Source organism: Enoplosus armatus, chromosome 12 (genome assembly GCF_043641665.1).
Source record: "Enoplosus armatus isolate fEnoArm2 chromosome 12, fEnoArm2.hap1, whole genome shotgun sequence".
Classification (NCBI taxonomy): Eukaryota; Metazoa; Chordata; class Actinopteri; order Centrarchiformes; family Enoplosidae; genus Enoplosus; species Enoplosus armatus.
In genome coordinates, this window is record NC_092191.1 from 176,472 (window position 1) to 199,975 (window position 23,504).

Sequence of the window (23,504 nt, forward strand, 5' to 3'; positions counted from 1 at the left end):
ACAGTGCTTAACAAATTTATTCGACCACCACCCATTGTAAGGTGTTTGCCGCCGCTGCCCTAAATGAACAGTATTGCTGATTACCAAAATATTTTTAATTTTTCTGTAATGGTTAATCCACCAGTATGTGCAAGCTCTTTAATCAAAATTATATCTTTAATGCTAAAATATAATTATTGTTGTTATCCATGAATTTTCAAATTTACTGTTTTACAAAAAAGCAGAAAAAAATAGTAAAGCACATTATTATTTTTTGATTGAGATGCCAAATTACAGTTATTTACTTGCATTCCTCAACAGAAAAATGTGTTTTAGTGGTTGTATGTTATTCTTGATTAATTTCTGACTTCTCAGAGAATTCCAGTGTGCTGGCTCAAATGTGGGTATAAAAAGTGAAATCAGTTTGAAATTCCTCACCAAAATGGTGAAGCATAGGGAACTCACTGAGAAAGAAAGAGTCCGAATTAAAGTACTTCATGATGCTGGATGGTCTTTGAGACAAATAGGGCAAGACATAAAGTGTTCTCACAGTGTGGTCAAGTATGCCTTGGACTCAATTGCAGAGACTGGTACTTACAAAATGCGTCAAGGAAGAGGCCGAAAATGAAAGCTAACTGAAGCAGATGTCAGGCACCTCAAGATTTTAAGTACTAGAGACAGAAGGAAGACCACTGCTGATCTTCAGGCAGAGATTAATGCTTCTAGATCAGAATCTGAGAAAGTCTCCAGAATGACCATAAGCAGACGACTGAAGGAACAAGGCTTAAAGGGAAGAATAGCTGCTAAGAAGCCATTATTGAGGCCTGCAAACATCCACAAACGAATGAATCCTATTGAACAGATCTGGGATTTATTGAATTCAAAAATAGATCGCACAAAAGTTTCATCCAAAGCAAGTCTCTGGGAACAGCTACAAACTATTTGGAACTCAATAACAAAAGAGGCTGTTGAAAAGTACATAAAAACAATGCCAGCAAGAATGCAAGCTGTTATCAGGGCCAAAGGAGGTCATACAAAATGTTAAGGTTTTTGGTTAATATATGTGAATAAGGACTATTTAGTTGTTCCAGTTTGTTATTTGCCTAATAAACAACAATATAATTTTTAGATTGAAACAAGTTTCTGACAGATTTCTAAAATATTTGTGTTTACTCATTTTTATGACAGGTGGTCTAATAAATTTGTTAAGCACTGTATATATATATGTATATATATATGTATATATGTGTATATATATATATATATATGTATATATATGTATATATGTATGTATATGTGTATATGTATGTATATATGTATATATATGTAAATATATATGTATATGTAAATATATATATGTATATATGTATGTATATGTATATATGTATGTATATGTATGTAAATATGTATGTATATGTATATATGTGTATATGTATGTATATATGTGTATATGTATGTATATATATGTGTATATGTATATATATGTATATGTATATATATGTATATATGTGTATATATATGTATATGTATGTATATGTTTATATATGTGTGTATATGTATATATATATGTATGTATATATATGTATGTGTATATATATGTGTGTGTATATGTATGTGTGTGTATATATATGTGTGTATATGTATGTGTATATATATGTATATGTATATATATATGTGTGTATATATATATGTATATATATGTATATATGTACACTACTCACAATAAGTTAGGGATATTGTTATTTACATGAGTGCTTGTCCTATTTGGTCTGAATTTTAATGAAATAAGTAAAAGTTCCCTTTGATATTACTAATAATGAATGAGAAGAAACACCATTTTCATTAGTTTGATATTTATTACCCCAAAAATTTAGACAATAACAAGGATAGCCCCAAATAACAAAAATTGACAATGTCAGTAGCGGGTGTTTCCACCATTTGCCGCAATGACAGCTTGACAGCGACGTCTCATGCTCCTCACTAGCCTCATGATGTTGTTCTGAGGCAATGCGTTCCACTCTTCCACAAGTGCTACACGCAGTTCTGCCAGGTCACGTGGGGGTGGGGTACGATCATCCAGTCTCTGCTTCAGCTGGTCCCAGACGTGCTGCATGGGGTTCAGGTCAGGGGACATTGCTGGCCATACCATATAAGGCACTCCGACTTCCTGAAGTCGAGCTGTGACAATTCTGGCACGATGTGGTGGAGCATTATCATCCATGAACAGAAAGTTGGGGGTGTGCTGGCGGAATTGGGGGATGATGATGGGTTCTATGATGTCTCTGAGGTAAGAACGTGCAGTGACTGAGCCATCTACAATAACCAAATCTGTTTTGCGCTGACTGGTGATGCCTGCCCAGACTGTTGCACCTCCTCCACCAAAGCGAACCCTGGGGACCATGTTGACCTCGGCGTATCGCTCATCTCGCCTTCTCCAGCAACGCTGACGACCATCATTTCTGTGCAAGGTGACCCGACACTCATCAGTGAACAGGACGGTAGACCACTGCTGCATTGTCCAGGTCACATGGTCTTGTGCCCACTGCAAACGTTCACGGCGGTGTCTTGGTGTCAGTGGAGTCACCTGCAACGGTCGTCTGGCATTCAAGCCAAAGCGGTGGAGTCGGTTGCGAATGGTTTGTCTGGAAACCCTAGTACCCCTCACATCTCGTAAACGGGCCTGCAGCTGTGTGGCAGTTGCATAACGATGTCTGAGTGCATAGGTCCTTAGGTACTGGTCATCGTTGCGGTCTGTCACTCGTGGGGCTCCACTCCTGGGTCTGTCACGAACTCTGCCAGTAGTTCTGTGTCTTGATGCAAGTCTGCTGATGACACTTTGAGACACACCAAGTTCACGAGCAACATCTGACTGCCTGCCACCGACCCGAAGGCGCGCTATGGCCAGGTGGCGCTGCTTGTCCGTTAAGTGACGTTGTGTGTTCATGGCTGTTTGAATGATGAACTTGGAATGACTTACTGACAATACCAGCTTTTTATACCCACAGAATGTTGAAATTGATGCCACATTGAAAAGGGTTGTCTTTTGGTATTTTTTGGTATTGGCCCCAATATGTAAGGCACACTGTACACAGTGAGACCATTACGTGGAAAACACAAAATGAGGTGTGTCTATCACCCCAATACAATTTCCTCCCTATCCCAAAAATCTCTGAAGTGAAACAAACACCGTATGTATGACATCCACTGAGTCTCTCACAATATCCCTAACTTATTGTGAGTAGTGTATGTATATACAGTTGCAATCAGAAATATTCAACCACCTCACCTCAAAAGACATTATAGTGATGTGGATGAAAGGTAATGACAATAAATGACAAAAAACCTCATTAAACAACAAAATATTTATTGATACATATTTGAGTTATTTTGACAACAGAAGTTGACTTAACTTTAAAGTTCAAATGAAAAATGTAACTCTTTTAACACATGTGCATGTGCAGTATTATTCAACCCCCAGCTTCAGTACTTTGTGGAGCATCCTTTAGCTTTTATAAACAAACTTTTATAAACAAACTTTTCTAACAAACGTTTTCGGTAAGTGCTGACAAGCTTCTTACACCTCTCGTTCGGAATCTTTGCCCATTCTTCCAGGGCCAGGCAGGTTTGCAGCTGTTCCATAAGTTTTAAACTTCCTTATAATGCTCCCAATGGTGTCTCTTGGAATGTTAAATGTTTTGGAAATCTTCTTATACCCAAGGCCCTTCAGGTGTGATGAAATAATCTCCTCTCTCAGCTTTTGTGGAAGCTCCTTTGTCTTTCCCATGACTGCAATTCACCTTGAATACCTTTATGGGAGGGGTTTATATATGCATCACAGCTGAAGCAAATGAAGGATCATTATAGAGCTCCCAAAGGCTTAATTATGTTTCAACTCCACTTTAGGCCATAAAAACTGTCAGAAAGCTTTAAAAACAACAATATTATATAGGTGTTGAATAATTGTGACATGGCTATCTTAACAAAATATACTGTTACACACAAATACCACATCATGCATTTTCTGTGTTGATTTTATGTATCACTCAACTCATAAAGAAGTCATCCAAAGCAGAATCTTGCTCTTTGAAAAAACTTTAGTTGATAAATCCTTAAAATCTTTGGGGGGTTGAATATTTCTGATTGCAACTGTATATGTATATATGTACAGTACTGTGCAAAAGTTTTAGGCAGGTGTGAAAAAATGCTGTAAACTAAGAATGCTTTCAAAAATATAAATAATTGTTTATTTTTATCAATTTACAAAATGCAAAGTGAGCGAACAAAAGAAAAATCTAAATCAAATCAACATTTGGTGTTACTACCCTTCAAACCAGCATCAATTCTTATAGGTATACTTGCACAAAGTCAGGGCATTCTTAGTTTACAGCATTTTTTCACACCTGCCTAAAACTTTTGCACAGTACTGTATGTATATATGTGTATATATATATATATGTATATATATATATATGTATGTATATATATATATATACATATATATATATATAATATAGTGTATATATGTATATATATATATATATAATATAGTGTATATATATATATACACTATATTGCCAAAAGTATTCACTCACCCATCCAAATAATTGAAATCAGGTGTTCCAATCACTTCCATGGCCACAGGTGTATAAAATCATGCACCAAGGCATGCAGACTGTTTCTACAAACATTTGTGAAAGAATGGGTCGCTCTCAGGAGCTCAGTGAATTCCAGTGTGGTACTGTGATAGGATGCCACCTGTGCAACAAGTCCAGTCGTGAAATTTCCTCGCTCCTAAATATTCCACAGTCAACTGTCAGTGGTATTATAACAAAGTGGAAGCAATTGGGAACGATAGCAACTCAGCCACGAAGTGGTAGGCCACGTAAAATGACGGAGCAGGGTCAGCGGATGCTGAGGCGCATAGTGCACAGAGGTCGCCAACTTTCTGCAGAGTCAATCGCTACAGACCTCCAAACTTCATGTGGCCTTCAGATTAGCTCAAGAACAGTGCGTAGAGAGCTTCATGGAATGGGTTTCCATGGCCGAGCAGCTGCATCCAAGCCATACATCACCAAGTGCAATGCAAAGCGTCGGATGCAGTGGTGTAAAGCACGCCGCCACTGGACTCTAGAGCAGTGGAGACGCGTTCTCTGGAGTGACGAATCGCGCTTCACCACCTGGCGATCTGATGGACGAGTCTGGGTTTGGCGGTTGCCAGGAGAACGGTACTTGTCTGACTGCATTGTGCCAAGTGTAAAGTTTGGTGGAGGGGGGATTATGGTGTGGGGTTGTTTTTCAGGAGCTGGGCTTGGCGCCTTAGTTCCAGTGAAAGGAACTCTGAATGCTTCAGCATACCAAGAGATTTTGGATAATTCCTTGCTCCCAACTTTGTGGGAACAGTTTGGGGGTGGCCCCTTCCTGTTCCAACATGACTGTGCACCAGTGCACAAAGCAAGGTCCATAAAGACATGGACGAGAGAGTTTGGTGTGGATGAACTTGACTGGCCTGCACAGAGTCCTGACCTCAACCCGATAGAACACCTTTGGGATGAATTAGAGGGGAGACTGAGAGCCAGGCCTTCTCGTCCAACATCAGTGTGTCACCTCACAGATGCGCTTCTGGAAGAATGGTCAAAAATTCCCATAAACACACTCCTAAACCTTGTGGAAAGCCTTCCCAGAAGAGTTGAAGCTGTTATAGCTGCAAAGGGTGGACCGACATCATATTAAACTCTATGGACTAAGAATGGGATGTCACTTAAGTTCATATGCGAGTCAAGGCAGGTGAGCCAATACTTTTGGCAATATAGTGTGTATATATAAGTCTCTGAAGGTTGTTTCTGTTTCCATGCAGGCAGGGGCGTCCATGATGGATCCAAACCACTTCCTGATGATTGTTCTGAGTCGATTCGAACTTTTTCACATTTTCAGCTCTGTAGACTGTAGAAAGAGATACAGAGAGGCCAACAAGGTCAGTGCTGACACCCTAAAGACACTGTACTAACACTACTGACACACTACTGACACTCTACTAACACTACTGACACTCTACTGACTACTGAAACCCTAAAGACACTGTACTGACACTGTACTGACACTGTACTGACACCCCACTGACGCTGTACTGACGCCCCACTGACACCCCACTAACACTACTGACACCTCACTGACACTCTACTGACACACTACTAACACTACTGACACCCCACTGACACTCTACTGACACCCTAAAGACACTGTACTGACTCTACTGGCACCCTAAAGACACTCTACTGACACTCTACTGACACTCTACTGACACTCTACTGACACCCTACTGACACTACTGACATTCTACTGACTCCACTGACACCCTAAAGACACTGTACTAACTCCCCTGACACTCTCCTGACACTACTGACACCCTTCTAACACTACTGACACCTTACTGACACCCTACTGACTCCACTGACACTCCCCTGACCCTACTGATGCCCTACTGACGCCCTACTGACGCCCTAGTGACTCCACTGACACTCCACTGACGCCTAACTGACTCTACTGTCTGTATGACAGGATGTGGTCCAGCAGAACAATACTCTGATCGAGGAGATGCTTCACCTCATCATCATGGTCGTTGGTGAGTCTGTCTGTGCTGTTTCAACTTTATTAAAAAGAAAAGTTTAGTTTCTAGACATTTCAAACCAGAATCAGAGGAACAGTGATACTTTATACTACAATACTTTGGTTTATAACCAAATACATGCAGAACTAATGACATTCCCATCAGCCTCAGCTGTACTTTGTGTTGATAATAAGCTAATGTTAGTATGTTAACATGCTAAACTAAGATGAAAATTATAAACATACCTGTTAAACATAAGCATGTTAGCATTGTCATTGTGAGCATGTGAACATGCTGGTGTTAGCATTTAGCTCACAAAGCTGCTAGCATGGTTGTAGACTGTTAGTCAACTGTAAACTGTTGGTTTAAATGTGTGTGTGTTGTTTCTTTGTGTGGTACGGTACAGGTGAGCGGTACGTGTCAGGTGTCGGCCAGGTGGAGCCCTTTGATGAGGTCAGGAGAGAAATCATCCACCAGCTGTCAATCAGACCAATGGCTCACAGTGAGCTGGTGAAGGCTCTGCCAGAGAATGTGAGACACTGACCTGTCTGTCTGCCTGTCTCTCTGTTTACCTGTCTGTCTGTTTACATACCTCTCTGACTTGTTTTCTCTACAGGGGAACAAGGAGACGGGTCTGGAGAGAGTCATCGACAGCGTGGCTTCATTCAAGTCAGTCTGTTTCCTTCAACACTTCCACCTTAAATACTCATTCACCTTAACAACCACCAGTCCACCTTAAATACACATTTACCTGAACAACCACCAGTCCACCTTAAATACACATTCACCTGAACAACCACCAGTCCACCTTAAATACTCATTCACCTTAACAACCACCAGTCCACCTTAAATCCAACTTAAATACATATCCACCTTAACAGTCACCAGTCCACCTTAAATACACATTCATTTACCTGAATCAACAGTTGTGTCTGGGTTTTCCTATTAGAAGCCAGATGTCACAGTACTGACTGCAGTACTGTGGGTATTTGTACTGTGTTTACAGGAAGCCAGGTGTGACAGGTCGAAGTCTGTAGTACTGACTGTAGTACAGACTGTAGTACTGTGTGTATTCGTGCTGTGTTTACAGGAAGCCAGGTGTGACAGGTCGAGGTCTGTATGAACTGCGTCCTGAGTGGAACAAACACTTCAACCTGTACTTTCATCACTACAGCAGAGCCGACCAGTCAAAGGTACACACAGTGATCAGGCTACTGATCGGGCTACTGATCGGGCTACTGATCGGGCTACTGATCGGGCTACTGATCGGGCTACTGATCGGGCTACTGATTGGGCTACTGATTGGACTACTGATCGGGCTATCTTTGAACTACTGATGTGTGCGTTGTCATGGTAACAGTATGTGATGTGTGTTACAGGCTGAGGAGGCTCAGAGGAAGCTGAGGAGACAGAACGGAGAGGACACAGGTAAACACACCTGTCTTGTTCACACACCTGTCTGTCTCACAGGTACACATTAACAGGAAGTCACCTGTGTGTGTGTGTGTGTGTGTGTGTGTCACACCTGTTACCTGTTAAACACCTGCTGGTTTGTTCTGGTGTGAAAGCTGTCAATCAAACTCTGGTGTGAACTAAACAACCGGACTGAGAGCGTCTAAAAAGGTCTCAGTCCAGTTCCAAGTGGTTTATTTTAGTTGTGAAAGCAGATGGAACAAACAGGATCTCATGATTTTGACATTACTTTCAAAGTTGAATCACTAATTCCCTAAAACCCAACCGGTCAAAGCAGATGACCGCCCACCTAGAGTCTGGTTCTGCTCAAGGTTTCTGCCTCTTAAAAGGAAGTTTTTCCTTGCCACTGTCGCCAAAATGCTTGCTCATGGTGGGAACTGTTGGGTCTCTGTAATAACATTATAAAGAGTCGGTCTAGACCTGCTCTATTTTGTAAAGTGTCATGAGATGACTTTGTTGTGATTTGGCGCTATATAAATAAAATTGAATTGAATTGAATTGAATTGAATTGAACTAATAATCCGTGTACCATGGTGTGGACTTCACAATACATTAAACTGTGTAACACAGAGATCCTCCTGTTTCTACCTGTCTGCCATTATTAATTACATGCAGTTCATTTACAGTCTAATGATACTAATAATCTGTGTGTGATTCCAGAGTACTCATTAGAAACATTTAAGTTCAGACGTGCTGTCACTTTGATTCCTGGTCCGTTTGTAATAAGTCCAGTATGAACCAGAACCGGTCCAGTGTGAACCAGTACCAGAACTACAACAGTGGACCAATGAGCTGACTCTTTAAGCTCTTATCTATGAACAGACTTTGTTTACTGAACATGAATCAACAATAATCACATTTAACGATGACACTGAAAATGGTGTTGAATGTATTGATCAGTTTGTCACCATGGTAATGGTGTGTGTGTGTGTGTGTGTGTGTGTGTGTGTGTGTGTGTGTGTGTGTGTGTGTGTGTGTGTGTGTGTGTGTGTGTGTGTGTGTGTGTGTGTTGATCAGCCTTGCCGCCCCCCCTCCCTCCCCCCCTCTGTCCTCTGTTTGGCAGCCTGGTGAACCTGCTGCAGTGTGACGTGCTGCTGGCTGTAGAGGGCGCTGTGCTGCAGTGGGCTGTGGAGCCCAGCGGGGGGGGCTGGACTGAGTCCATGCTGCAGAGGGTACGACTCGCCGGGGGGGGGGGGCTCCTCACTGTGAGAAAATAACATGTAAATACTCAGTGTGTGATGTTTGGACAGTTGTGTTAACTGTGTACTCTCTGTACTGTATATGTGTGTGTACTGTGTGTACAGGTGCTCCACCTGGTGGGCGTGGCTCTGCTGGAGGAGCAGCAGCAGCTGGCAAACAGCAGCAGAGACGATGACGTCACCTTCAACTACACCTGCAAGATCACACGTCAGTACACACACAGTACACAGTCATTACTCGCAGTACACACCCAGTACTCACACACAGTACACACACAGTACTCACAATACACACACACATTAACAGGCTAAGAGGCCATCAAAGACTAGATATGATAATTGATTATTGATAGAATAGACAGTTTGATAAATTAAATGTCTTTCCTGAAACTAGATTAATGAATAATATAATATATCTCTAAATAAATCAGACTGCACTGAAATATAGAAATATCGGTTTATTCTATTTGATATATTTTAATAAATTTCTTTCAGGATGAATCTCTCTAAACTCTGTCGGCTTATTTGTTTATTCATTGTTCTGGAAATTAATTCATTTTGTAATTATCTGTCTTATTAGAACTCTGGTCTTCAATAGAGAGTCACATATCAAAACACACATTAAACAAAATATTTTGAGAATTTGAGAACTTGTTCACTGTAGTTTGTACATGCAGCAGCAGGTAGTCAGCAGAAAGAGTTAGACAGGAAGACATTCATTGTCACCTGAACCTGAAAACCATCCTGCTTCCACCCAACAGTCCTGAAACATGCTGCAGCTGAACCTTCCTCAGGCTGTTCATAGATCATGTGTTTTCTCTGCAGAGACTCAACGCGTTCACTCTGACTGATGTTCATGTGAATATGGGAGTTGTCTCAGATCGTGTGATACTGGTTCTGAAGGTTTTGGGGGGAGCTGTTAGAACCACTTTCTGAGTTTAAAAACACGTTCTGACTTTTTCAGTTTTCGTCCTTCAGTTCAGTCAGTCGGTCAGTTAACATCTACAGACACAAGATCACATTCTCTGTGTGTGTGTGTTCAGGTCCAGGTGAAGCTCCCAGTACTTCAGGAAGTGTCCTGGCTCTGTTGGAGAGTCTGCAAAACGCTCCTCACCTCGAGGTCCACAAAGACATGATCACCTGGATCCTCAAGGTAAACGCTGATGTCACTCTGATGTTACACTATACAAATGAATATGATCTATTTGATTAGATCCTAAAGGTCTCTCCACTCAAATTATGTTGGGGCACAACACCTCTCAGCTCTGTTAACAGGGGAGTTTAGTGCAGCACACCTGTTCCTCAGGGTGTCTCACAGAGCTCCATCCTGGGATCCTCTGTATTTTCATTCACATCGTGAAGGGGAGGTTTGTAGTAGAAGTCTCAGTGACTCTCTGGGTCAAACTTTTCGTCTGGATGTTTCTGTTGTTGATGTAGAAGTTTGTGTGTGCAGATGGTGACGAGTATCAAAACGATGAGAGAACGAACGTCCTCCACCTCCACCGTCACCATCAGCCAGGGACAAGGACTGGAGGAGGTGTGACACACAAACACTTTAATAACTATAAGGAATGAAATCAGAATGAAATGAATGAGTGTATTGTTGAGATGTAATTGATTATTGATCACCTCCCTACGTAAACTTGTCTGGTGGTGTCCCTGCAGATGGTACGAGATAAAGACAAGGCGGAGAGGAAGAGGAAGGCGGAGATGGCTCGGCTCAGGAGGGAGAAAATCATGGCTCAGATGTCTGAGATGCAGAAACATTTCATCAACGAGAACAAAGAACTTTTCCAGCAGAGTCTGGAGGAGCTAGAGGCCTCTACGTCTGCTGCTGCAGAGGACAGGTACACCTGCCCACGCCTGTTCGCACCTGTTCACACCTGTTCACACCTGCCCACACCTGCACACATGTGTACACACCTGCTCACACCTGCACGCATCTGTACACACCTGCTCACACCTGTCTACCCCTGTTCATGCCTGCCCATGCCTGTTCACACCTGCCCACGCTTGCCCAAACCTGCACACGTGTACACACCTGCTCACACCTGTCCACACCTTTACACGCCTGTCCACATCTGTCCACACGTGTACACACCTGCTCACACCTGTCCACACCTTTACACGCCTGTCCACACCTGCACACATCCGTACACACCGGTTAACATCTGTTGCAGATAGGGTTAGTCTGATCAGATCTTATATTTACCTGAGTGACACAATCAACCTACAACTTTGAAATAACAGCTGTAGATACTACTTATTGATCAGTTTAAATTTATGATCTGATATAACTGAAAATATAACTGGAGAATCTCATTCTCTGATGATAAGAAATCACCACAGAATCTTAAAATGTTCTCTGCCACCTCCTCCTCCCCTCCCAGTCCTCCCAGCTCGGAGCCGTCCTGTGTCTCTCAGGTGTGTGTTGGTCCCAGGAGGGTGGGCGGAGCTGAGCGCCGTCAGCTGGTGACCTGTATCCTGTGTCAGGAGGAGCAGGAGGTCAGAGGTCACGGCAGAGCCATGGTACTGGCAGCGTTTGTCCAGAGGTCGACAGTTTTGTCCAAAAACCGCCACCGCAACCTGCCCGACCCAGGTGGGTGGAGCCTCACTCTGACATCATCAGGACAGCAACCAATCCGTGTTAATCAGTGTTGATTGATAGATGTGTGACTTTGTTTCAGAGCGTCACGACCCTCTGTTCATGCACCCTGACCTGTCTCTGGGGATTCACACAGCCAGCTGTGGACACATCATGCATGCCACCTGCTGGCAGAGGTGAGACACTGCAGCTGCAAACTGATTGTCATTCAGAGGGCAACTAATCAGCCAAGATATCTCTAATAATTTGATTATTGGGGTATTTGAACTCTTAGAAGAAGTCTTGGGATTAATTTTTACCTTTTTATAGTGTATGTTTTTTAGTGTACTCTCTCCCTCCTGAGGACTCACAACGCTGTTGAATTTGTGTCGTCGTCCCAAAGGAAGGAGACACAAACTGAAAGACAACTTTGTTTGTGTCTCTCTGTGAGTCCACAGTTTTTACACAAGTTCAGCTCTCAGGAGATGACCTTGTGTGTGTGTGTGTGTGTGTGTGTGTGTGTGTGTGTGTGTGTGTGTGTGTTCAGGTACTTTGAGGCGGTGCAGTTGAAGGAGCAGAGACGTCAGCAGCGCCTTCGAGGTCACACCAGCTACGACGTGGAGAACGGAGAGTTCTTGTGTCCGCTGTGCGAGTGTCTGAGCAACACTGTGATCCCTCTGCTGCCACACACACACTCACCTGACCACAGGTACGTACACACCTGACCACAGGTACACACACACACACACACACACCTGACCACAGGTATATTCACACCTGTCTTTCTCTTTTTCTTCCTTTTTCTCTCAGTGTCGATCATCCCAGCCTGGGGGCGTGGCTTAAAACGACCAATCAGCAGATAGCAGCATTACACTCCGCCCACAGGAAGCAGTCTGATGGTCAGTCACCTGTCAATCATGTAGACGGCGGAGTCACATGATCTTGTAGTATCTTCCAGTGAAGAGCTGGATACATCATATCTGTGTTGAGCGATGTAACTGTAACCTTCCTCACAACACAAATGTCATATTTCTATCATGTTCTACACATGGTTCTCCATTGTTTGAGCTTCGACTGGAGCTCTTTAATGACGTCATCTCGTTGTGTCCTCTTCTTCTGTGATGGTTTAATGGAGAATTAGCTCCACCAGCTGTTTATCTCCATAAACCAGTGACTCATATTCACACAACAAACAAGAAGCAAGTCACGTTTTCTTTGGAGGATTTTCTGAAAATTCAGTTAAAATTTGAGCTCCATTTGGATGAAACGTGACTCTTGTGTGTATTTCAGGTGTTGCAGAGGGGGCAGAGCCTGCTGTTCCTGAAGGATTCAGAGTCGACTTCACTCCGCAGTGAGTCAGCAACTGTTGATCCTGATCAATAATCTGTATCACAGTTTGTTTTGTCCTTCACTGGATGTGTCGATGGCTTTCTCTCTCATAACTTTGGCTGGCTGTTTCTGCTATGTAATAATCAGATATATTGATATTTAAAATGACTGATCAGCTGAAAACATGTTTTCAATCGGCTGTAAAACATCAAAAACTGTTGTCTAAATAACTCAACTACATTAGAAACGTGTGCTGAAGAACAGACATGGTCGACTGTTAACAGAACTGACTCCTCATCTAGCACCATCATCAGGTCAACTTGTTAATGTGTTCAGTACTTTGGTTTAGCACCAAATACCTGTAGAACTAATGACATCCATCAGCCTCAGCTAGCCTCTGTGTTTACTCAGTTAGCTAATTTTAGCATGCTAACACGCTAAACTAAGATGGTGAACATGTGAGCACTATCACTGTGAGCATGTTAGGATGCTAATGTTAGCATTTAGCTCAAAGCACTAGTTTGTCACAGTACAGCCTCACAGGGCTGCTAACATGACTGCAGCCTCGGTCTGGTTTAAAGAACAACACTGCTGCTAAATGATAATGTTTACCTGTAATTACTGAATGGACTCACACCTACAGGTCTGGACCACAGAGTCCAGAGGTCTGCATGTGGAGTTTATTTACTGGAAGTGAATGTAGTTCAGTCTTCCCACTCTGATACTGATAAGTACTGTTATAGAAACTGTAGTACAACTGTACGCCTCTGTGAAGAGAAGTGTCAGCAGATGGTGATGTCAGCAGTGATGTCAGCAGTGATGTCATTGTCTCCCTCAGGAACCCGTTCTCCAGCAGCATCAGTGAGATGATCACCACCTTCAGCATGTCGACCTACAAGGTGGGACTGAAGGTGAACCCCAACGAGCAGGACCAGAGAGTCCCCATGCTGATCTGGTCCACCTGTGCCTACACCATCCAGAGTATAGGTATATAAATACCCGAGAGGTATTCACGCACACACACACACACACACACACACACACATACCTGAGAGGCGCGCACACACACACACTCCTGAGAGGTCAAAGGTCGTGCTGACAATGTGTTTCTTTGCAGAGCGCCTCCTGATGGACGAGGAGAAGCCGTTGTTTGGAAGTTTACCTTGCCGACAGGTAAAACACTCTCGGCCTCAACAGAACAATTAAAGAGATTCAGACTGTCAGATTGGACAAGAGGGGCGGGGAGTCTACTGGAGCAGGATGAGGTCGCTGTTCCTTCCAGGAAACTATTAGTTTAACCTGTAGCTGATCAATAATCGATCGCAGTCATCATGTAGTCAGCTGTATTTATCTCAAGTGGAGGTGTGTTGGAGCTGTGGCTGTTATTTCATCACCACAGCTGATTGATGAGATGTTTAATCAGAAACAGGATGTTGCTAGAATAACGTGTACAGATGTTCAGTCCTGACTGATGAACTCAAACGAGCCCAAAGTAAAAGATAAAATATAAAATGTGTAAAGATGTACCTGTGAATGGAGGAGGACCTTCTATCACTGATTCACCTGAGGTACATCATGACTGACAACATGAGGACTAGATAGAAACACGAGTCACCTGACTCTGTGTGTGTGTGTGTGTGTGTGTGTGTGTGTGTGTGTGTGTGTGTGTGTGTGTGTGTGTGTGTGTGTGTGTGTGTGTGTGTGTGTGTGTGTGTGTGTGTGTGTGTGTGTGTGTGTGTTACAGGACGACTGTCTGAGCTCTCTCACCAGGTTCAGTTCATCCTGTTGGACTGCAGCTCCCCTAACAACAGCTCACACACACTTCATCAGACTGCTCGCAGGTACACTCACACACACACACTTCATCAGACAGCTCAGAGGTACACACACTCACACACACTTCATCAGACTGCTCACAGTGATTTACAGTTGTATATGATTGTGTGTGTTTTGTGTGTATTGTATGTTGTAGCCCTGGTTCCAGACTCTCAGGTAGAAAACACTCCATGTATCCTCGACATCGACATGTTTCATTTGCTGGTGAGTTTCATCACTTCATGTCCAGTTTGCATCCGGTTTAAATTCAGTTGACTTTTAGTTTCAATCCGGGTTATCCAGTTAACTCCGTCCATAACCAACTAACATTCACTTTCAATCCAGTTCAAATCAAATTTTGATAACGTTTGTGTCCAGTCAAATTTAAATCCAGTTTGTTTTCTGTGTAAATCCAGTTTACTCTATGTGAATCCAGTTTAAACCCAGTTAATGGTCAGTGTAAATCTAGTTTAATCGAGTTAACTTTCAATGTGAATCCAGTGTAAATCCAGTTTGACTCTGGTTAACTGTCTGTGTATTTCTCTCTCTGCAGGTTTACATTGTGTTGTCCTACAGCTCAGTTCACAGTTTGGACCAATCAGGACGGAGGGTGGTAGACTCGGCCCATCTCCACCTTCTTCACCTGGTCACTGTGGCTCACCTGGTTCAGATCCTGCTCACCTCCACCACAGGTGACTCACACAAACACAAAAAAATACTAACAAAACACACACACACACCCTGTCTGTCTGTCTCTCACCTGTCTGTCTCTCACCTGTCTGTCTTTAGAGGAGGTGTGTATGGATCAGGACAGTGGGGGATCAGAGGAGGAGGAGCTCACGTGTCAGCTCTACAACACCCTGAGGAAACACCTGGGCAGGTCAGCACACACACACACACACACACACACACACACACACACACACACACACACACACACACACACACACAGACACAGACAGACAGACAGACAGACAGACATAAAAATGAATGGGTAAGATATAAACGAAGAATATTATATATATTCATTTCTTTATATTTATATATAAACAAACAAATACATAAATAAATAAACAAACAAATAAATGTGGTAAGGAATAAATGTAGAAATAATTCAAGTGGAACAGAAAAAGATAATAAAACTAATAATACTTTATTTATTGACCTATTTTGGCCAAATGATTTATTTATTTATGTTTAAGATATCATTTATTTATTTATCTCCTGTGTCACTTTTGGGTACTCTCAACAGCTCAGTTTTGTTCAATACCAGTTTGTGTGTGTTTGCTTGTGTCTGTGTGTGGGGATCAGTGTGTTACCTGAAGTGACCTCTGGGTGGCAGCTGTTTCGTTGTGTTAAAGTTGGCGTCCTGCCTTTCCTTCGAACTGCCGCCCTTTTCTTCCACTACCTGAACTCTACAGCACCGCCTGCTGACCTGCTGGGTAACTACACACACACTACACACACTAATACATACAGGTCTTCAGTGATTGACGGGTCCAGTGCTATAATATAAAACCTGTTTACAATAACATGTTCATGGAACAAGAAGTTTAAAATGTTTAGTGTTTGAAGCAGCAAGAAGAGAAGGAGTTCAGAGAACAGCTGCAGCTGTGAATGTGATCCAGGTGTTCCTGCTCTCCATCAAACTCAATAAATAGTCATTGACCAGAACAGCAGCAGCAGGTTGAACTCGTCCTGGAAACATCCTCAGAGACTAACTGTGGGAATATATGTTCCTAGAAATAGTTAGTTTACATTTACGTCTTTTACACAGTTTGTGTTGCACAGAATGTGATCTGTGTGTGTGTGTGTGTGTGTGTGTGTGTGTAGTTGCAGGTCCTGGTCAGTGGGAGGCGCTGTGCAGCTACCTCAGTCTGCCCTCCAACATACTGCAGCTCCACCAGAGCCAAAACACGCTGCTGGAGCCGCTTATACACAGGTAACACACACACACACAGGTAACACACAAACAAAAGTACAGTTTATAACCTGATTAAAAAGTCCATCTAAACCCTCCAACCCAAGCTGTAGTGCTAACTGTGCTTCTGATGAGACGATGAATGCCTGAGGTGGGGGGCGATGTAGGTATCGGAAATCCGGAATGAAAGATGTATACATATAGCCAGATTAATACAGAGAAAATGCCACCACCTATTGTTCAGCTAGCTACGTGGAGATGCTGGAGGAGGAGACGGCATGTGCACATGGGAGAAGTTTGCCTTCAAGGCTTTCCTTTCTGCCAGACAGCTGACGTTCCTGCGGCTATAAGACTGTTTAACTGCACATAAATCTTTGTACATACTTTATATTTTCCGTGTATATATTTATTTTTGTCCCCCATATTTTTTATATCTATTTATTATTTGTATATTGTTTTTCTTTTTAAAAAAATACTTCTAATTCTTATTGACACAGTGCTTGTCTGCTGTGTGTTTCTGCACCTTTCTGTCTTTGCTGCTGCTTGTAAATTTCCCCACTGTGGGATTAATAAAGTCTAAGTCTAAAAAGTCTAAGTCTGACGTAGTATAAAGAGCATCAAAGTCAATGAGGGAAGACGGTTTTGGTGGGTGAATGGGTCAAACACAGGACTCATCCAGGAGATTAAGGTTCAATTTCTCTATGAGGCAATTGTGACACTTTTTAGACTTAGTTGACTTATTTTCAGCTTTCAGTCAGTTTGGTTAGTTTAGGCAGCCATACTACTTGGTTAGGGTTAGGAGAAGACAATGGTTTGGGTTAAAAAGATAAGTCAACGTTGAAAAACTAATCTTGGTGCCTAAACTGAACCAAACTGCAGACGTTTCACAACTTTAACCATGTGTTAAGACTCACCTACTGAGTGTTTCTGTCTGTCTGTCTGTGTGTGTATGTGTGTGTCGGGGGGGGGGGGGGGGGTACAGGTGGTGTTGTCATCCAGGTGTGAGACAGATACTGCAGGGGGGCGGAGTCATAATCAGGTTCCCCAGAGAGTCGAACCGACTTATCGAACTGCCAGAAGATTACAGCATCCTGATAAACCAGGCGTCCAGCTTCACGTCAGTACGCACTATACACACACTATATACGCACTATACACACGAAATACGCACTACATACACGAAATACGCACTACATACACTATACGCACTATATACGAACTATGCGCACTATAAACACACTATACACACACTTTAAACACACTATATACACACTATATACACACTGTAAACACACTATAAACACACTATACACACACTATACACACACACTATATCAGAATCAGAATCAGAATCAGAAACTGTTTATTGCCAAGTAACATACATTACAAGGAATTTGCTGTGGTCTGAAGGTGCTATTGTTTTGATAACAAATAAGTAGAATATAAAAGCTAAAATAACAATAAGAATAAAAATAAAAATAAGATAAGATAAATAACAAACAGTGCAGTGACCAGAATAAAGTAAAGTAAAGTGTCCAGATAAAGTGTCCAGTAGGGGGTGAGTGCGTTAATGTAACGCAGTGGGGACAGGGGTGATGTACGTTAATATAACGTATAGCTTGTGGTAGTGTTCGGGGGGGTGTCAGTGAGAGTTTGTCAGGTAAATCAGAAACTGTTTATTGCCAAGTAACATACATTACAAGGGATTTGACGTGGTCTGATGGTGGCAGGTTAAACTTCCTCAGCTGCCTCAGGAAGTACATCCTCTGTCGGGCTTTCACACTATACACACAGTATACACACGCTATATACACACTATACACACACTATATACACACACTATATACATTATACACACAGTATACACACTATACACACACTATATACACACTATATACACACATGATATACACTATACACACACTATATACATGCTATACACACTCTGTACATGCTATACACACTATATACAATATATATGTATATATATATATATATATATATATATGTATATGTGTGTGTGTGTGTGTTGTGTTACCTGTGCAGGTGTCCGCGGTCAGGAGGTGATAAGTCTCGAGCTCCCACTCTGTGTCTGGTCTGCGGCTCCATGTTGTGTTCTCAGAGTTACTGCTGTCAGACGGAGGTGGACGGAGAGGATGTAGGAGCCTGCACCGCCCACACCCTCACCTGTGGAGCCGGCCTCGGCCTCTTCCTCAGGTAACACACCTGTACTCTAATACTACTGTAATACTACTGCTACTGTGGGTACTTCAACTGTGGGTAATCAAGTATATTTTTCTGTCCACTTTCAAATTTGAACCAACCTTACCTATTCATTACACACCTTTTCAAATGTTCATGTACATTATACACCTGTACACATGTCCATGTACATCACACACCTGTACACATGTTCATGTACATCATACACATGTTCATGTACATTGTACACATGTCCATGTACATCACACACCTGTACACATGTTCATGTACCTGTACACATGTTCGTGTACATCACACACCTGTTCAAATGTTCATGTTCATCACACCCCTGTAAATAACTGTGTTTTTAAGAATTCACTGTAAAGTTCATCCTCATACTCAGAAGCACCACATCAATACAACCCAATATAAACTTTCTACTACAGAACAGGACAGCCTGACTGCAGACTGTTGGTCATGATCACGTACTGTGTGTGTGTGTGTGTGTGTGTGTGTGTGTGTGTGTGTGTGTGTGTGTGTGTGTGTGTGTGTGTGTGTGTGTGTAGGGTCAGAGAGAGTCAGGTGTTGTTTGTAGCAGGTAAAACAAAGGGCTGTTTCTATCCTCCTCCATACCTGGACGACTATGGAGAGACGGACCAGGGCCTCAAGTAGGTGTACACACACACACACGTATTTATTTACTTGTTGGTTGTGTGTTTGTGTATTTGTTTATTTGTGTGTGTCCCTGCAGGCGGGGGAACCCCCTCCACCTGTGTGCGGAGCGTTACAGGAAGATCGAGCGCCTGTGGCGTCAGCACGGCATCGCTGAGGTCATCGGTCATGCTCAGGAGGCCAATCAGACGCTGGTCGCCATCGACTGGCAGCATCTGTGATGTTCGGCTCCGCCCTTACACGCTTAGTAAGACGGCCGGCGATTGGCTCTCAGCGTTTGCCCCGCCTCTTTTTAATAACAACTCCTTCCTCTCAACCAACCGGCTTCCAGCAGCCCAGCACTGAGCTCAGATCAGCTTTCAGGGATTTTTTTCAGGAATTTTGGCTTTTGGTTTTTGTTTCATGGAGGCTCCTGACCTTTGACCTCTGACCTATCAGAGAGAGGCAATATAAGTGACTCCACCCTTTCATCTCCTGCTCACACAGACGGGAAGTTAGAAAACGTCATTTTTTATAGTTTTTTAATTGGAAGTTTTTTTCAGATTTGAAATTTTGTTTTGGGAGATTTTTTGACTTTCTGTGAATCTTTAAAAATCCATATGAAGTTCTGCAGGAACACGACAGGAAATGATTGAGTAAACCAAAGTGAAGCCCCATCCACCTGCTGCTGTCACTCACAGGTTGATTGACAGGTCAAGCTGTTTTATCTTTAATTTATAATAAATTTAAACCTCTCTTTTTTTTTCTCAGCATGAGGGGAAAAACAAGCCTGTTTCAGAGGTCCAGATCACCGACCCCACATTTCTGATTCGTTCAGAGATTCAATAGGTGTGTTCAACAGGTGTGATGAACTGTGTTAGAAGATACCTGCTTCTTTGATACAAAGTCATAAAAACTGTCTTGGTCAACAGCCAATCAGAGCTTCACATTAACGGTAAGCTGAAGATAAAGATTCAATTGATGAAACATCCAGCTGTTTAAATCAGTTCCCTGCCAGCAACAGCTGCAGAGGCTCATGGATATTGTAGTATTTAGAGACGGAACACTAAGTAAGTTTCTGTATTCAGTCGCACTCAAAGGTTTCATTAAAGAAACATTAAAAACAGGATGAGGAAGCAGCAACTCGTCAGTCATCTGTAACAGATTTAGAATGATTGGCTGAGAGAAATCATTTAGTATTTCATTAATTATATATTTGATTATTATTATTATTATATACAATTGATTAAAATGAGGCAACAACATGCAGTAAGAACAGAAACAGACTGTGAAGTCTTTTATTGTGAAGTCTCTTCCTGTAGCAGCTGAATTTAATCTCCTTGATTCTGAGCGTTTCTATGACAACAGATTCCCAGAGTGAAACATTTAAAGCATCATGAATGATCAATGAAAACAGGAATAATAATAATAATAATAATCATATGTATAATATCTTCTTTGTGTCTTATTAGAGCTGGAGGTCGCCGTATTGATCAGTTTGACAACATATCAAAGCACATATCAGAAGTACGTACTGATTAAGAACGAAAGGCTGATATCAGATATTATTTTAGTTTTAACTTTTTATTTAACATACTTTGTGGGTCATGTGAGCTGTGTGGTGTCACTTCCTGTTAAAATGAGCTGAATGTTGTTTCTTATGGCTTTGCGGAACAGAAACACGGTAATCAGATCGAAACACAGAAATCTCCTTCAGTTATTTATTTATTTATTAGTTTGTAAAAATTGTTTTAAGTAAGTGAAAAACTTTGAGTTTATTGTCAGTCTTTGTTTTCACGTTTGAATAAAAACGGCATGTCGCCTCCTCACACTGCATCATTTATCACAGCTGACTTGTTTATATGTGAATTCTTGTATAAATGAGTAAATGTACAATATTGTATAAGAATAACAAAACCAATAAAAACTTTAAAAGGGACTTTATTTTTCAGCTCCATTTCTTCTCAGAGTTTAATCAGTTTATCCTGACGGTGGCGCTGGAGGACAGATCAGTCTTAAGGGTTCGGGTCCTCTGAGGAGGTTGAGCAATAGTAGGTTTCCTGTTTAAGGCAACACTAAAAGGATGGCCTAAATTCAAATTAGTACAACCTGAAGTGGAGGGATGGCCCTCAACTTCTACTATCAGAAATAATCAATATTTATATTTTAATACGGGGCACCACCTTAAAAAGGGAAAATGACAGCAAATCACTTAATTCAGTGTCAGTCTAAAAGGTTGCTACGGAGTTCTTGACTCGTGTTCAGTGACCGTAATACTTCATACACACAAACCACGTGATCAGTTTATAAATGAAATATTTATTAAACTACTAACTATAAACACACAACTGCAACTACTAAACATACAAATACATGAATAAATGCAACCATGAATCAATATCAAGCATGCAGCGACGAGCCATTAATAATTCAATCATGAATACAACCAAACACAATTAATGCGTGAAATGAGGACCATTTTACACCGGATGACACAGTGAAGGATTATTTTGGAAAGTTGTATTAAATTTGGGTAAACACGGGAAACCACTAAGTGGATGACTTTAAAACTGACCGGTGAAATGACCTGAATGCACCGGTCAGCAGCTGAGAGCTCACTGGGAAGCAGAGGGCAGTATGTCACGGTTCTTTATCGTGATTGTGTTGACGGGAGGTCTTATTCCTGAGCTAACGCTGCATTCGGTTTACTAATCTACAGCATCGACCCCACCATCACAGGAAAAGGAAAGTTTCACCTGGTGGTTCACATGGTCAGTGAAGGGAGGGGGGAGACGCACATCGTTTCTCTGTGGGCCAGCTTTCTGGGGCTCGATCGGACATCTTCGCCTGTGCTCGTTCCCACGTGGCGGTTCGGCTTGAACCGGGATTTCCTCTCTCAGCAGGCAGCTGGATGATAACATCTTCAGACACCCCCACTTGGTTGGGTGTGAAGGATTCAGAGTTTCTTCACTTCTAACAGTTGTGTTAGAATTTAGACGTCATTCAGAAAGTTCTTCTTTTCAAAGTTGGCTGGACTTCAGTGCGGTTCACTGAGTCAGCGTAAGAGTCAAGAGTAAGAGGTCAGGGCGTTAAGAGTCGGGTTGTCATGGTAACAAGCATATCAGAGGGAAGAGCCCAGAGGGACCCAAAAGGGAGAGATGTATATAGATCTCTACCTGTATATGTGTATCTATATATGGGTATAGTAAACTAAAATCAACACATGTTGGTTCCTTATCTCTGAACAGAGGAGGGGGTCATGCAGAAGAGGGGGGCTAGCAGTCACACCTGCACTCTGGGGGGATGAGAAATTTTGAGTATTTTAACATACATTTCTTTAGCTTTCATTACAAGCTATGATCAAACAATTTGTATATATAAATGCATATTCACATTTCCTGTGTCATTAGGTAAACAAAGAGACCACACATCTCATCTTTATCTTATCTGGATTAGTGAATACGTTCAATTAGTTAGGTTAACTCCTGTTGTAGCAGCATCAAAATCAGGATGTTGTTCCAAAGCTTCACATTCTCCATGAAGGAGAAATTAAACATCACATATCAATTAGTGTATATATTCGATTTTGCATTACAAAGTCAGTTTCTTTATTCTTGTATGAGTTCTTGAAGAACTGAAACTGCATCTGCCCACCTCCTGGATTGTGGGAGTATTGGTAGTTCTCAGGTTGGTCCGGTAGTAGTTTTTCGTCTTCTTTTAAATCTCTCACCTGTTCATGAGTTCATC

The 23,504-nt window shown here is 42.0% G+C and overlaps 1 protein-coding gene across 1 annotated transcript in view; it reads left to right on the forward strand.

Moving 5' to 3' along the window:
- Positions 1–21,696, forward strand: part of ubr2 (ubiquitin protein ligase E3 component n-recognin 2) — a 37,820-nt gene extending 16,124 nt beyond the window's left edge. Inside the window, exons 20-47 of the mRNA XM_070916617.1 lie at positions 5,834–5,950; positions 6,535–6,598; positions 6,990–7,114; positions 7,200–7,252; positions 7,674–7,776; positions 7,963–8,011; positions 9,074–9,228; positions 9,361–9,463; positions 10,299–10,408; positions 10,709–10,792; positions 10,921–11,102; positions 11,646–11,854; positions 11,943–12,036; positions 12,387–12,548; positions 12,650–12,738; positions 13,130–13,190; positions 14,007–14,155; positions 14,286–14,341; positions 14,913–15,009; positions 15,141–15,208; positions 15,537–15,675; positions 15,773–15,863; positions 16,295–16,425; positions 16,817–16,925; positions 17,887–18,021; positions 18,951–19,121; positions 19,673–19,774; positions 19,858–21,696. Of these exons, the coding sequence (XP_070772718.1) occupies positions 5,834–5,950; positions 6,535–6,598; positions 6,990–7,114; positions 7,200–7,252; positions 7,674–7,776; positions 7,963–8,011; positions 9,074–9,228; positions 9,361–9,463; positions 10,299–10,408; positions 10,709–10,792; positions 10,921–11,102; positions 11,646–11,854; positions 11,943–12,036; positions 12,387–12,548; positions 12,650–12,738; positions 13,130–13,190; positions 14,007–14,155; positions 14,286–14,341; positions 14,913–15,009; positions 15,141–15,208; positions 15,537–15,675; positions 15,773–15,863; positions 16,295–16,425; positions 16,817–16,925; positions 17,887–18,021; positions 18,951–19,121; positions 19,673–19,774; positions 19,858–19,999 (3,150 nt within the window). The 3' untranslated portion in view covers positions 20,000–21,696. The remainder of the gene's footprint in view (positions 1–5,833; positions 5,951–6,534; positions 6,599–6,989; positions 7,115–7,199; positions 7,253–7,673; positions 7,777–7,962; positions 8,012–9,073; positions 9,229–9,360; positions 9,464–10,298; positions 10,409–10,708; positions 10,793–10,920; positions 11,103–11,645; positions 11,855–11,942; positions 12,037–12,386; positions 12,549–12,649; positions 12,739–13,129; positions 13,191–14,006; positions 14,156–14,285; positions 14,342–14,912; positions 15,010–15,140; positions 15,209–15,536; positions 15,676–15,772; positions 15,864–16,294; positions 16,426–16,816; positions 16,926–17,886; positions 18,022–18,950; positions 19,122–19,672; positions 19,775–19,857) is intronic.
- Positions 21,697–23,504: the final 1,808 nt, after the last annotated feature.